Source organism: Leptodactylus fuscus, chromosome 4 (genome assembly GCF_031893055.1).
Source record: "Leptodactylus fuscus isolate aLepFus1 chromosome 4, aLepFus1.hap2, whole genome shotgun sequence".
Lineage (NCBI taxonomy): Eukaryota > Metazoa > Chordata > Amphibia > Anura > Leptodactylidae > Leptodactylus > Leptodactylus fuscus.
Window position 1 is genome coordinate 123,870,576 of NC_134268.1, and position 16,269 is coordinate 123,886,844.

General features: G+C 43.2%; 1 protein-coding gene across 7 annotated transcripts in view; it reads right to left on the bottom strand.

The window, feature by feature from the left end:
* LOC142200564 (uncharacterized) overlaps window positions 1–16,269 on the bottom strand; it is a 129,971-nt gene that overhangs the window by 2,122 nt on the left and 111,580 nt on the right. For all 7 annotated transcript variants that reach the window (XM_075271008.1, XM_075271005.1, XM_075271006.1 and 4 more), the window contains 5 exons: window positions 9,972–9,990; window positions 6,716–6,751; window positions 6,268–6,375; window positions 5,316–5,451; window positions 63–1,427 (listed from right to left, as the gene is read on the bottom strand). In XM_075271008.1, coding sequence (XP_075127109.1) covers window positions 64–1,427; window positions 5,316–5,451; window positions 6,268–6,375; window positions 6,716–6,751; window positions 9,972–9,990 — 1,663 coding nt within the window. In that variant the 3' untranslated portion in view covers window position 63. The remainder of the gene's footprint in view (window positions 1–62; window positions 1,428–5,315; window positions 5,452–6,267; window positions 6,376–6,715; window positions 6,752–9,971; window positions 9,991–16,269) is intronic.

The window sequence follows — 16,269 nt, forward strand, 5'->3', positions numbered from 1 at the left end:
CAAATTTCCTTTTAAAAACATCAATGTGCATTGTAGCAAGTCTTTTCTCTTGTTACACTTACCTCATTTTCCAGAATTTTTTTCAGAATACTCGCTGATAATGGCTGAGGCAGTGAATAAATCCTTTCCTTTAATCCTCTTCAAGAGCTCCTCAGGCATGCCAGCTGTATTTATGCCAAGAAACTCAAGTGACTGATCTGATTTATCTGATCTGGTACTCATGTCCAGTCTGGCTCGCTTAGTATAGCGCATGTTTCCTTCGTGATCATCCCAATCAGATGAACTGTAAGATCTTAAGCTAGGTCGGTTTCTCATGGCTTGCATTCCAGTTTCTTCCCTCATATTATCATTATAATCATCATAATAATTTTGTGGAGAACTTGGTGAAAGACAAATTCTAGTGTATGGGGCTTTTTCTTCTGTATGGTCAATATATCTAGGTTCTTGTGTTGTTGGGTGGTCATAGCAAAAATTATCCCATTTTTTGTCATAGACACTAGGCTCATAATCCTTATCAGTATATGGATTAAGTGTTTGTTCATTTTGCCTTGTGGACAGAGGGTTAATACCACCATCATGATGACTAATGTAGGAGTCTCCTTCTGATAAATATTTTCCCTCCACAGAATTTCCATATCCAAAATTGTCATAGTTTTGTGATGTACTAGGATAATTTTGCATTGCCACCTGTGGGGCTTGATACATTTTCTGATTCATTCGAGTCATTTCATCCCCATACTCTTGACTTCTGAAATTCTGGTTAAAAGACATCAATGAATTCATATTTTCCTGCATAGTTCCTGAACTCTGAATTCCTGGAACTAAACCAGCTCCACTCATTACAGGGTTTCCATGCGGTTGCATATTACCTGGGGCCATTAGATTATTTGCATGGGAGGCTGTTTGCATGACCATAGTGCTATTCTGAGAGTTCACTAACATCATTAGTTGTTGACTTAGCGAGGCATTCTGTGCACTTATAGTATCCTGTACCATAGAGGCAATCTGCGTCATCAGTTTTTGATTCTCTTGTTCATGTTCTGTGTTCTTTTGGTTTACTAACAACGACTTTAACATCAACAATTTGGAGTTCATTTGTGTACTGTCAGAAGGTGAAGCATTTTGTGGAAGAGCTTCAAGCAATACCATTAATTTCTTAAGAAACTGAGTGTCTTCTTGGCTTATGGTTTTTAGAAATGAATCATCAGACTGAGTATTCTTAGCTACTTGGCGGTTTTCTTTCAATGTGGGCATTGAAGGTCCTTGCATTACTGGTGTTTTATTGAAAGGAACAGCTGGATTTTGTCTTGCTTGTGGAAATAGAGGTCCCTTAGGCATATTTTGCTTTGCATTAATGTGAACATTTTGACCAGGATAACCACTCTGCATGCCAACTGTATTTTTCAAAATGGCATTTTCTGGAAGGGCTGTGAACACAAAATTAATCACCATAAAATATAAACTGTTAAGAAAATTTGAGATTTTTTTTTAATCACATCAGAAGTTTTTCCTTTGTGCATAATTTAAGCTGTATGGTCAATTAAGGGCAGACCACACAATGCTCAAAAAAATGCTTGTACAAGACTCTCTTCCCCTGAATCATTGTGTATTCTCAGGAGTGGCTCCCTTCTTTACCAGAACTGCCCTATTTGCATGTCAAAATCAAGGACAAAGCTAACAGCATGCTGCACTCTCTCGTCTAATAAAATGCCTGGCTCATTATACTGAACCCCTCTTTATTTTACATAGGACTGCACCACATAGAATAACACTCCTCTTATTGGCCCCCGACACAGTCTTTATTTGGCTGGTACCTATTGTATTATTCAAACAACAGCTTATACATAAATATTTATCTATCTATCTATCTATCTATCTATCTCATACATACACACAAATTCTTTATTTATAACCAATAAAAACACAAAGAAAAACATTACAAACAAGTAACGGGACAGGGTCTGAAAAGTCCATAAAAGGAACAAACCTCAACAAAGACAATGTAATACAATTCAAATGCAGCTAGTAAGGGAAAGGAAGGAGAAAAAAAAAAAAAAAAAAAAGAAAAGGGAAAAAAAAAAAAGTGTGTGTGTGTGTGTGTGTGTGTGTGTGTGTGTGTGTGTGTGTGTGTGTGTGTGTGTGTGTGTGTGTGTAGGGGGTGGGGGAAGATGGGATAAAGGGGAAGAAAGGTGAGCGTCCCCTGGCACCGGAAACGGGAGCAAGGCCGGCAGTATTGTTTCAGCCCATCAGATGTCCAAGCATCCATGAAGGACCCATGGGAATCCCGAAGGGACTCCATAAGGTCCTCCATGCTCTGGATATCCTTCATCTTACAGATCCAATGGCGAAGGGGGGTAGGGCGACTTCCAAAGTGCCGGGATACAAGCCCTGGCAGCGTTGACAAAGTTCCGCAGAGAAGACTTGCGATAATCGCAGAACAAGAAATACGAAAGGTGAAGGAGGAAAAAGGCCGGCGTAGAAGGGAGGGGGGGGGTCTGAAAAATCCCAAAAATCCCTCAGCAGCGGTAAACTTCAGAAGATATGCAAAAGTGTCCCCTCCTCTGAGCCACATAGTAGTAAAATAGTTATGTGATGCGTAAACAATTTATTTTTAAAAGAGTTTATGTTGAATACATTTAGCCAAACTATATAAACTACCGAATATACTCAAGTATAAGCTGACCCAAATATAAGCCGAGGCCTCTAATTTTACCACAAAAAACTGGGAAAACTTATTGACTCAAGTATAAGCCTAGGGGGGGAAATGCAGCAGCTACTGGAAAATTTCAAAAATTAAAATAGATACCAATAAAATTACATTAACTGATCACTGGTCTTTGCATTTTCAGCCATATCAATTCATTTTTTATGTAGACACATAGGACAGGTATAGAACACACATAGGATCTGCTCTATAAGTTGCAGCTCTTCAATTTGGCCCGGACACACAGCCACAAAAGCAACGGCATCTAAGTGTACGGGCCCATTGAAATGTAATAGTCCATAATTTTATCCACCATTGCAGATAAAAAGTCTGGTCATGTGTATTACAGTTTAGTAACTCCATGTGCCTCAGGTTAACATCATGTCCCTCACATTAACCCCCTGTGTGCGTCACATAAGGGTTACTAATATGTGAGACATGGAGGTAATAATTATTACATTAAACATTATTAAGGCACTTTATTATTACCTTCATATGTCTCAAATATTAGTAACCCTTATATGAGGCACAGGGGTTAATGTGAGGTACATGATGGGGTTAACTGCTATTAATGTGAGGCACATGGAGTTACTAAAACTAAATTAATAACACCAAATGTCTTACATTAAAGGGATTCTACCACTAAAGCAACATTTTTTCTAATTACCACGTCGGAATAGCCTTAAGAAAGGCTAATCGTCTCTTACCTTTAGACGTGGTCTCTGCGGTGCCGTTCCTTAGAAATACCGTTTTTAACCGGTATGCAAATGAGTTCTCCGCAGCAATGAGGGCGGGCCCCAGCACTCAGACAGCGATGGGGGCGACCCACTGCTGGCCGAGAGCTCACTCCAGCGCCGCCTCTATCTTCAGCTGCAACCCCGCCTCTTCTGTCTCGGTTCAACTTCAGACGCCTGCGCAGTATGCTCCTGTATTGAACTACAAGAGCAAGAGCGGCTTCCCAAAAATGGCCACTGGCCGGCCGCTCTTGCTCTTGTAGTTCAATACAGGAGCGTACTGCGCAGGCGTCGGAAGTTGGACCGACAGAAGAAGACAGAAGAGGCGGGGTTGCAGCTGAAGATGGAGGCGAAGCTGGAGTGAGCTCTCGGGCAGCAGTGGGGATTCCCCCATCGCCGTTTGAGCCCTGAGGCTCGCCCTCATTGCTGCGGAGAACTCATTTGCATACCAGTTAAAACCGGTATTTCTAAGGAACAGCGCCGCGGAGACCACATCTAAAGGTAAGTGACGAATAGCCTTTCTTAAGGCTATTCCGACGTGGTAATTAGAAAAAATGTTGCTTTAGAGGTAGAATCCCTTTAAAGGGGTCCTATCATACAAACACTTTTTTTTCTTAGTAACACGTTGGAATAGCCTTAAGAAAGGCTATTCTTCTCCTATCTTTCGTTGTCTTCTCCGCGCCGCCGTTCCATAGGGATCCCGGTTCTTGTCGACGGGCCCCAGCACTCAAACAGCACTGGGGGCGTCCCCAATGCTGCCAGAGAACTCTCTCCAGCGCCGCCTCCATCGTCGTCAGCAACGTCCTCTTCATCCTCTTCTTCAGGAGCAGGTTTCAGACTTCTAGGCCTCAGGCAGAGCAGACTGCGCATGCCCACAGGCCACGAGAAAATCAATGGGAAAATTAAGTACCATATATACTCGAGTATAAGCCGACTTTTTCAGCACATTTTTCATGCTGAAAAAGCCCCCCTCAGCTTATACTTGAGTCAGGGTCCACGGAGCACAGAAAACTGGAAGGACCTGGAAGGGGGAAGTCCTTTAGTGCTACTGCTCTGTGATTGGCTTGTCATTAGGTCACGTGACTGTGATGTCATCAAAGGTCCTGTAGCCCCTGGTATTTAACATCTGCAGATAAGTTAGTGGCCAGGATTCATTGTGTCTTATAGAAAGTGTCTGTCATATGGAGGAGAGGAAGCTACAATAAAGTGAAACACATAGGTACCTTACTTTAGTTACTATTCCTTGTAATGTCAGGCATTTGGGGTTATTAATTTAGTTTCAGTAACTCCATGTGCCTCACATTAATAGCAGTTAACCCCATCATGTCCCTGTGTGCCCCATATAAGGATTACTAAAGGTTAATAAAGGACCTTAATTATGAAGATACCTAATTATTACCTCCATATGTCCCACATATCAGTAACTCTTATGTAAGGCACACAGGGGGTTAATGTGAGGGACATGATGGGGTTAACTGCTATTACTATGAGGCACATGGAGTTATGCTGTAATGCACATACCAGACTTTTTATCTGCAATGATGGATTTCTCCCTCCCCCTCGGCTTTTCCCAGTTTTTTGTGGTAAAATTAGGGGCCTCGGCTTATACTCTGGTCGGCTTATGCTCGAGTATATACAGTAGTTATAGCTTTCAGAATGTGACAATGAAAATTACTAAAAAAAATTCCTGTGTCCTGAAGGTTCAAAGTTGTTAGGGGCTAGAGTATCATGGCAAGCATGATATAGGTAATCTAGAAACAAACAAAAAGTCAAACCAGACAAACCTTAATCAGTCTGCAGGATTTACGGATTCTTAGATGATTTAGAATATTAAGTTTTTGCATTTTCAACTAAATGTTAAGAAAAAAATAACATACTTGGTGTTCTTTTGTCAAATTTTGGAGGTACTTGAGGATTTGGGTTTGGATTCTGCAAAGGTATACTTTGTCTAGCAACATTCTTCATCAGGGACATAGCCACATCCTGTGCTCTGGCAACTCTAGCAGGAAAAAGCTTAAAGATAAGCAGCAACGTTTTAATAAAAAGAAAAAAAAAACAAAAAAAACATGACTGAAAAATGATTGAATTGAAGGAGAACATGTCTCCAGGATTTCCACCACTAAAACCCTTAACACTGCCAGGTCACTTGCACTTTTGCTGCACTCTGTCATTTGGCAATCACCCTGTGAAGAGTTCTTCCAGATTGATGTCTTTGCTAATGACAGTAGCATTTAAGAAGGTAACGCAAGTGCCATTTAAAGGAGTTTCTTAGAAAAAAACAATGTCTCTTACTGCTATTGATGGATTAATAAATGCACCCATATAACTTTAACAGTGTTTTGAGTGAGTTGTGTGCGTCTCTGGGAGCTCCTGGCATCTTCTGCATTTGTTCATTTGGTTCAGCTTCCTGCTATGCAACTTCCACCCCAGCTATCACTCACCTCCCCCTCCATTCTGCTCTCCCTCCCATACACCCTTCTCCCTGTCTCTCTAGCTACTCCACTCACAACTACTAGCCGCACGTGACTGTTGAGGCCAACCAGCAGCCTAAGGAAAGGAACAGGTGACGTCCCTCGCATACATCACCTGTGATGTCCAATGACCAAAACTTAGGCTGCTGAATGGCCTCAGTGGTCACTTGGGGACTTTCACCAAAACAAGATCCCACATCAGCAGGACTGGGTTGCTCTGAATGTGAATTTTTTTTGTTATTTTTTAATTTTCGCCTTCTGCGGCCTAATATATATATATATATATATAAAATTATCCCAGATAACTTTTTTAAGGGTTTAAAATGTCATGTGTGCAGTAAAAAAATAAAAAAATTACCGCTTCTTCCTTTGCCTTGGTATTATAGAATTTCACATTAGCAGTCAGTTTCTCACAGAGTCTTGCTACAGTAGTTGCTTCAATTTCACTTTCAATCTCAAATGTTTCCTGCAGCAGGAATCAGAACAGCTTGTTAGACATCTTGACACACAAGATGACCACTGGCAAGTCATTGTGCACACTTTTAAGAAAAAGCTGTAACCTATCTGGAATGACCACTTATAGACATAGCATAGTGCAAGTTTAGGTGCAACCACTACTGAATGTACACATTTACAGACAGAAAACAGCAACATTACTGCTGCTAACCACTCTGTATAATATTCTTCAAAAAGCTTTTATGCTTGTCACCTAAAGAAGGATGGTAAACAGAACAAAGCCACTTAAAAACTGCAAACCAGATATGTTTATGGAAAAATAAAGCTGTGTTCATATGAGAACTTCTTACCAGAAAGATTAGAGCTTTCTTCATTCTTGTTTCATCCTGTTGAAATATATACTAGTGAACATATATATCTAAGATACTAGAAGTCACTGCCTTCCCATTGGGACTACCCATTGGAGTCCAGGTCTCTGCTTTGCGCCCTAAGAAATATTGTCTATGTCCCTTCCTATTGACATTAATGCAAACAACATGATTCCATTACAAAAGTAAAGAAATATGATGGATAATAGTGTCCCTCATGTTATTATTTATTTATATAGCATTATTAATTCCATGGCGCTTTACATTTGAGGGTTTACATACAGTATACAAAATAAACAAAAAATATAACACTAAGGGCTCGTTCACATCTGCGCCTGGTTTCCGTTTATACAGGTTTCCGTTTCCTGCCCGAAACTGGGCAGGAAACGAAAACCTGCAGGCATTTTTCAAACCCATTCATTTGAATGGGTTTGAAAAAAGTGTTCAGCCGTGAGCGCCGGTGACTGTTTTATGCTCTCTGCGGCGAAACTGTTTTTTTTATAACCGGACACAAAGTCGGACATGCAGTACTCTGTGTCCGGATTTAAAAAAAAACAAAACGGTTTTGCCGCAGAGAGTATAAAACGCTCACTGGTGCTCACGGCCGGGCCCGGTCTAACAGGTTTCTGTCTACAGCCGGCAGAAGACGGAAACCTGAGTACGGACACCGAACGCTGGTGTGAACCCAGAGTAACAATGACAGACTGGCAAAGTGGGATAGAGGGTCCTGCCTGCAAGGGCTACCAGTCTATGAGGGAAGATGGATAGAGACAGAAGATGAGGGTAGAGACTGTTTGGATGGTGATGTGGTGACAGTAGTGTTTTTGGAGGTCGTAGGCCTTCCTGAATAGGTGAATCTTCAGGGCCTTCTTGAAGCTAGGGATGGTGGGGGTCAGTCTTATGTGTCTTCATAAGGAATTCCAGAGTATGGGGGATGCACGGGAGAAATCTTTAAAGATGGTGGTAGTGTGAAGAGCAGATAAGACCAGAGTGGAGTTGGAGGTCTCTGGAGGATCTCAGGTTATGTGTGGGCAAATAGCGGGAGATTAGGTCAGAGATATATGGAGGGTTAGTGTATAGAGGGTTATATGCTGTTTACTTTGGTGTCCGCTCAGGAACTGTATTATACACCTGTAACCCGCACTGCTAACCTGCCAGACTATAGCAGGTTTACCACAGAGGTTGAAAACTGCAATCTTGGGTAGAGAAACTATCACAGCAATCCATATGAGAGTGAAATCCTGGCATAAACAGTCTATAAAGAAAAAGAACTGTATTTACAAAATGTTCACTTTGAATAAACTAGCAGAGGAAGGAAGTAAGTGGAGCTTGGCAGGAGGGAGAAGGAAGTTCTCCCAGGGAGTTGGGTATAAAGACTGAGGAATCCTCTATCTGATCTTGCAGCAGATTCTGTAAGACTGTTTCATCATATCTGAGAGGTATGAGAAAAGACCCCTCCTTTTCACTTGAAGCAGAGAGAAAGAGGAAAAGAGCAAGTAAGGTCCCAACAGATCCATCTGAGGTACAGTGAGAAAGCAGTCAACATTTTACCAAAAGTACCCCCCAGAGATAGAGCCTCCTCCATTTTTTTTTTTTTTTTTTTGGGGGGGGACACTTGCTATTACTGGTAAGCCACATAGATCTCTCCTGTGCTTAATAGCAAAAGGACATGTCCTAAGAGGACATTTTTGCCCTCTCTCTCCTGAATCCTGCAGGATTTCTAAAAAATCACTCCTGGCCAGTGATGGGTGCTTGTGAAAAGTGTTATTTTGTACTGCCATTCTGAGAGTTAGCATAGGTTTTAGTGTGAAAGGGTGCCTGTGTGTAAGTTGAAGCCTCTAAACTTTGCGTTTAGCAAATTGTTTCTTGCATACCTAGTCTCCTATGGTTTAACATTGCCCTTATAGAGTCTAAACAAATGTAAGTGCTAAACCTGTAACAAGGCCATTCCATGATTGCTTACTGTGTGCCAAGTTAAAAGTCATTCCTTATAGGGCCTTGTTGACTAGCATAGTAATATTTGTCAGGCAATTAATACTGTTTCTGCCATAAGTGCTGCATGTTTTTGTACACTGTTCAGTGCAGTATTATATGCATTGCATCCTTAGGTCCATTTATTTATACATAACTTAAGTAAAGGTTATATCTTATAGGTGTGGTTTGTTTTGACTTACTATAGTCATTAATAAAAGTGAAACTACAGGTAGGCTATAGGGATTCTCCTGAATTGACCCCTGGTGGAGGAGTCTAGCCAACACAGTGTTCACAAGCCTGGTGAAGATTCGGGTGAAGGCACCGTGTGATCAAGTGGGTGAAGAGGCTACAACTGTAACCATTTCTGTAAATGCTTAAATCCCCCCTCCCCCCCAGTGAATGCCCTCAGGGAGGACATTTCCCTTTATGGAAAAATAAAAAAGAAGTTATGGGGTTAGAAGTTAGAAGGCAGAAAGTCCAAAACTAAATAGCCTTAGACACACTGGAACAATAACTAAAAATAAACAATATTTTATTTTATTCTATTGTGTCAACAGTGCGGTGCTGCTGCAAAAAAGGCTAATAAAATTCTGGGATGTATTAAGACAAGCATTGAATCTAGATCAAGAGAGGTCATTATTCCGCTGTACTCTTCCCTGGTCAGACCACACCTGGAATACTGTGTACAGTTCTGGGCGCCTCAATTCAAGAAAGACATCGATATATTGGAGCAAGTCCAGAGAAGAGCAACCAAAATGGTGGAAGGTCTGCAAACCATGTCCTATGAGGAGTGGCTAAAAGAACTGGGATTGTTTAGTTTGCAGAAGAGAAGGCTGAGGGGAGATTTAATAGCAGTCTACAAATATCTGAAAGGTAGTCACAGTGCAGAGGGATCTACCCTATTCTCATTAGCACAAGGAAGTACAAGAAGCAATGGGATGAAACTAAAGGGAAAGAGATACAGATTAGACATTAGGAAAAACTTTCTGACAGTGAGGGTAGTGAGAGAGTGGAATAGGCTGCCACGGGAGGTGGTGGGCGCTCCATCAATGGAAATCTTCAAGCGGAATCTGGATAAACATATAGCTGGGATGATTTAGGAAGACCTGCACTCGCAGGGGGTTGGACCCGATGGCCCTTGAGGTCCCTTCCAACTCTACCAAAAAGTAAAAAAAGTAAATCGAAAAATGCCTCAGGTGTGAAGCGGTTAACAATGGTAGTGTGAAACCAGCCTAAATAAACTGAATATTTAGAAACAACTTACATTCTTGTCGTCATTCCATCTGAAAAGAGAAAACAAAACACAGTGAAGCTTCTTGTAGTATCTTTAACCCCTTCCCAACATCCACCGTAAGGGCTAGTTCACACGTAAAAACCTCCTGGCTTATTTTGGTCCTGAAAAAAAAGGCTTCCTAATTAGGAAGCGGTTTTTTGACCTTGAGGCATTTTTTGGAGCTTTTTCTGGAGCAGCTTTTGGTAAAAACTGCTTCAGAAAACGCCAGGCGGTTTTCCCTTCCCCTAAAGTGAATGGACTGCAAATAAACGCTAGGCTTTTTTTTTTTTTGCAAAAAAACAAAACAAAAAACACTAGGCGTTTCCTGCCTCCCATTCAGTTCTATTGCTTTCCTCAGGCGGAATCCGCCCGAAGAAAGGTCATGTCACTTCTTTTCTCTGCTAGCAGAAAAAAAAAAGCTAGCAGTCTCCATAGACCACCATTGTATGGAGCCAGGTGGCTGCCATAGCCGCCAGGTGTCTGCTGTTTCAGAAAGCAGAGACTCAGCGCTAATGCCTGCACCAATCGTGGGCATTAACTCCTCTGGCGGCTTGGTCAAAGCTGACCAAAGCGCAACTTTTCTGTCGGCACCGCCATTTTCTCAGCAAGCTCCGGGATCCCATTGGCATGACAGAGAGGAGTCTTGTGAAGGATCTCCGGTCTGTCAATCATTGGATTCTATTGCAGGCTACTCTATGTAGCCTGCAAAAGAATTGCTGTTTTTTCACAAAGCATTGCAATACATTAGCATTATTGATCAGACCCCCTGGGGTTCAAGAACTCTAGGAGGTCTAATAAATGCATAGAAAAAAAAAAAAAAAAAAAAAAAAAAAAGTAAAAACCAAACAAACATATATAAAACAAATAAAGATAATAAATGTTCAAATAACCCCCCTTTGACTGGAATACATACAAAAGTACTTAAAGAGGACCTTTCAACACTTTTGGGCACAAGCAGTGTTATATACTGCTGGAAAGCTGACAGTGCGCTGAATTCAGCGCACTGTCGGCTTTCCCGATCTGTGCCCGGTGTGAAGAGCTTACGGTCCGGTACCGTAGCTCTTCTATGGTCAGAAGGGCGTTTCTGACCATTAGCCAGAGACGTCCTTCTGCCTCGTGGCGCCAATCACGCTGTGCTGTGGAGCGGGGAGGAACTCCCCCCTCCCGCTCCTGATAATACTCGTCTATGGACGAGCTGTGTGAGCAGAGGGAGGGGGCGTTCCTCCCGGCTCCACAGCACAGCGCGATAGGCGCCGCGAGGCAGAAGGACGTCTCTGGCTAATGGTCAGAAACGCCCTTCTGACCATAGAAGAGCTACGGTACCGGACCGTAAGCTCTTCACACCGGGCACAGATCGGGAAAGCCGACAGTGCGCTGAATTCAGCGCACTGTCAGCTTTCCAGCAGTATATAACACTGCATGTGCCCAAAAGTGGTGAAAGGTCCTCTTTAAATACTGTGAAACACCTACACATTAGTTATCACAGTGTCTGAAAATGCCCGGCCTACAAATCTATAAAAATATTTTTCCTGTACGGTAAACACCATAGCGGGGGAAATAAATAAAATTGTCAACTTTTGTTTTTTCACTGTTTTACTTCTGCTAAAAATTTGAATTAAAAAAATGATCAAAGCAATTGCAATTACCCAAACTGGTATAACTAAAAAATACACCTGGTCCCGCAAATGCATCTCCATACACAGAAGAATAAAAAAAAGTTACGGGTGTCAGAATATGGCGACTTTTAGAAAAAAATAATTTTGGCACAGTTTTGGATTTTTGTTAAGGGGTTAAAATGTAAATAAAATTATATAAAATTGGTATCCCCTGAATCGTACTGAAACATAGAATACAGGTGACATGTCATTTTGGCTGCAAAGTGAACACCGTAAAAACGAAGCCTGTAAAATGTCGCACAAATGCACTTTTTCTACAAATCCACCCCATTCTGATTTTTTTTTTCCGAGCTTCCAAGTACATTGTACAAAATAATTAATGTTAACATCATGAAAAACAATTTGACCAGCAAACATTAATACCTCATATGGCACAAAAATAAACAAGTTATGGGGTTTGGGAGAGTCAAAGACAAAAAATGAATATCGAAAAAAAGCCTGTAATGGGAAGAGGTTAAAAGGGGAATTGCAAGCTGCAGTCATGAAAATACTTCCCATTAAATGATAACTCAGTAATGTGCTATTCCTCTTATTGTTACTGAAAATGTTGAATTATTAAATTATTAGAACGAGTTGTCAATTCAAACATACATATCTAGGAGCATTAAGAGAGGAAATGGCACAACCCAGACTTGTAGAAAAAAAAAAAAAAAGATTCAAGAAGGACCGATTTGAAGTATTGGGAAAATGATCACCCAGACCAATTCTAGAAGATTTCCTTATTCCTTACCAAAGCTCATAAGCTCCTTCATCAAGTGTACCACTATTTTAATAGCATAACTTGTAACTTTTCAAACCTCAACACTTTGGGGGGATTTAGCAAGAGGGGAGGGGCCTCTGCAATGTATCATTGCTTACACTAGAAACAGGCACAAATGATATGAGCAAGTTTAAATTGGCATTATCAAGAGTAAATTTCTATTTTCCACAGAATTTCAGCAAATATTAAAACTCATACACCACTTGCATGCTGTACTTCAGAGCACTTTAGTTTAAGACTGGCATATGAAATTCCAGTCCAAATAAATTTTTGAAAGTTTTGAGGGGGCGTGGCTTGGCATGCATGCGAGCGGACGTCTGCTGTGAGAGCTCCGCTCCATGCTCCGACATATCGCGGTGTATACAGTGCTGCAATGGGCAAGACGAGGTCCCGGCGACACCTGGGGGACCCACTTACCTCCCTGCCGACCGAGGGCTCCATTTCGGCCTTCTTCACCCCGCTTGGGAAGCAGCGCTTGGCATTGGAACTTTGGAGAGAAGCGCAGCAACGGCTCTTCTTCACTGCCGGATACTTCATCTCCGGATCCTCCAGCTGTGGCCCCAGGGCCTCTCCAGGTACCTCAGACTCTCTCTGGCTCCCCTGGCCCAATCAAGGCCCCGGCTACTGCCATTTCCCCAAATGCATCCTCACAGAGATCAGCAGCATCAGAGGCGCGCCTCTCTTCTCTGCTGCCTCTCAGCCAGCCGCCATTAATGGCACTCCTAAGTCTCTTCAAATGACTCCTCCACTGCTGAGGCAAGAAATCCCACAGCCTACTGCCCCTGATAGAGCTGCTGATTAGGGTACTAGCCCGCCATATAAAAAATCCCTTTTCCAGTCCCCCAGCTCTGCTCAGCAGGACCCCCTGCAGGAATTGGATTCCTCTTCTGATGATGATTTATGGCCTCCTGAAAGGCCTAACTCTGCCACTACAGCCCTGCATGCAGAAGCTCCTTCCTTTGCATCTCGACCTGAAGTGAGCATCCATCCATCAGTTTTGCCTCTGACCTGAAGTGAGCATGGCGCCATGATCTGCGTGTCTGACATCTCTGATCCGCATCAACGGGTGCAAGCCCTGGAGGACTTTCAAACTGCGGCGTCTGCATCCCTGGAAACATTGCAACAAAGCTCTATTGTTCACTCCTCACAAGTGTGCAACCTTATCTTCCACATGTACGATATTGAAAACCGCAAACGCCGCAATATACGCATACGCGGCCTCCCTGAGTCTGTTCATACGGTGGATCTGGTTTCTACTGTCACTGGTACTGCGGCTTCTGCATTCCTTGAAACATTGCAACAAAGCTCTACTGTTCACTCCTCACAAGTGTGCAACCTTATCTTCCACATGGACGATATTGAAAACCGCAAACGCCGCAATATACGCATACGCGGCCTCCCTGAGTCTGTTCATACGGTGGATCTGGTTTCTACTGTCACTGAAATAATAACTCTCTCCTGGGACGTCCTGACTCCTGCATTGAAATGGACCGTGCCCAACGGGCACTCCGCCCTCGCAGTGCCATCCAGGCCCAGGGATGTCATCTGCAGGATTCACTTCTATGCTGTTAAGGAAGAGATCATGCAGAAAGTCAGGGATAGCCGTTCTGTGGACTTCGAGGTCTCTGCCCTATCCATCTTTCCACAATCTATGACATGACATGACATCTATCACATGACATGAACCCATGTGAGACATAGAAATCACTGAACTAAGACAGCCACAAAGATAAGAACCTGGGAGCTGTGAATTGTTTACATGTATATATGAATAAGCCTCTTCTCCTCATCCCCCTCCCTCCTGAAATCCTATCCCTATGTGTCCTGTTCTACATAAATATGCAGCCTTCAGAAATTGTTCTTAGTTATACCTGAAGAAGAAGCCATTAAAAAAGGCATCATCTACTGAAGACTCAAGTTTTTTGTTCTTTATATTCCTGATATGTGAAATTTTTGGAGTGGTCTATACTATAGCCAATTTATACACCCCTAATTCCGACAAGGTTCCATTTTTCCTATCAGCTCTGACTGCCCTCCAAGCCTTCGCCAGAGGCCATTTAATTGTGTGCAGGGATTTCAATCTCCCCCTTAATCCTCTACTAGACACTTCTATGGGAAGGTCTCAGGTTTCTTACGGTGCTATTAATAAAGTGAGGAGACTTCTGAACACTCTGCTCCTGCGTGACGCCTGGCGGATCCTTCATCCCTTTGATAGGGACTACTCCTTTTTCTCTCGTCCACACAACTCTTATAGTAGGATCGACTATATTCTTTTCTCACACGACCTCCTCTCTCTTGTAACTGTGATTAAAATTGATCTGGCCTTCTTGTCTGACTATTCCCCTGTTTACTGTGCTTTTCGCCCTTCATCCTCCAGTCCCGGCGCTAATACCTGGAGACTTAATGAATCTCTGCTCCTTGATGTTCAATGCTTGGAAGACTTGCGACTCTCCACCTCTCACTTTCTTCAGGACCACTTTGGTCATTATACCTCTCCTCCTATTCAGTGGGAGGCTCTGAAATGTGTACTCCGTGGTGTCCTGATGAATCACGATGCGCGCCTGAAGAGAGACAGTGCCTCTGTTATGCTGCCCTCTATGGGAAGCACCCTGAACATCATGCCTGACTTTACCAGAAGTCTTTACTGCATAATGCGGGGTTATAACTAGAGATGAGCGAACACTGTTCGGATCAGCCGTTCCGAACAGCACGCTCCCATAGAAATGAATGGAAGCACCTGGCATAGCGACCGGCCGCCGGCACAGTGTACGTGCCAGGTGCTTCTATTCATTTCTATGGGAGCGTGCTATTCGGAACAGCTGATCCGAACAGTGTTCGCTCATCTCTAGTTATAACCAAATCAATTTCTCAGCTACGTACGGCACCGTTTCTGTCCGGTTGGACTTCATCAGCGCAGCCTAGGGAGAACTGATTAGGTAGAAGTGAGAGGCGGAGACCAGATTATGGGGATAATATCACTCCTTAAAGAGAGACCACCTTTTCAGGTGTGTGGAGACTTATACAGCCATAGTTGCTCCACTGCAAGGGAACATGGGAAGAATATGCAAATCTGTCTCCCAAGATGTAAACAGGGAGACAGTGCCTCTGTTATACTGCCCTCTATGGGAAGCACCCTGAACATCATCTTGCATCTTGGGAGACAGATTTGCATATTCTTCCCATGTTCCCTTGCAGTGGAGCAACTATGGCTGTATAAGTCTGCACACACCTGAAAAGGTGGTCTCTCCTTAAGGAGTGACATTATCCCCACAATCTGAAGAGAGAGGCAGGTTTGAGATTTCGCTCCCTCTTGCACGCTGGCATCCTTGGAGGCCCAGTACATGCAAACGCTCCAACAGTCGACGCTGGTAGCTTTGACGGCCACGTGACAGCAGATCAAAACCTTGCTTGAACATAGGCAGCAGCGATTGCGACAACTGGGTCAGCGATCCTTCTACGAGTGGGGGAATAAGGCGGGTCGTCTTCTGGCGCAGACGGTGCGGGACCGTCGAGCGGTCTCACACATTCTAGCTATTAAGAAACCCTGACTCACTGACCATCACTCACATTACTGCTGATATTGCCTCTGCCTTTCAGGAATACTATAGTTCCCTTTACCATCTTCCCCCCGCCAAGTTCGACTCGTCTGTCACCCTCTCCCATCCTTTCCCTTCCCCAATAATTGCAGCTACTGCCCTTCCTTCCCTCCCGCTGGAAGATGTGGCCCTTCTTGAGGCTCCTTTCTCAGAGCGGGAGCTGGAAGCTGGTATCTCCTCCCTCCCAGGAGGCAAGAGCCCCAGCCTAGACAGCTACACAGCTCAGAGCGGGAGCTGGAAGCTGGTATCTCCTCCCT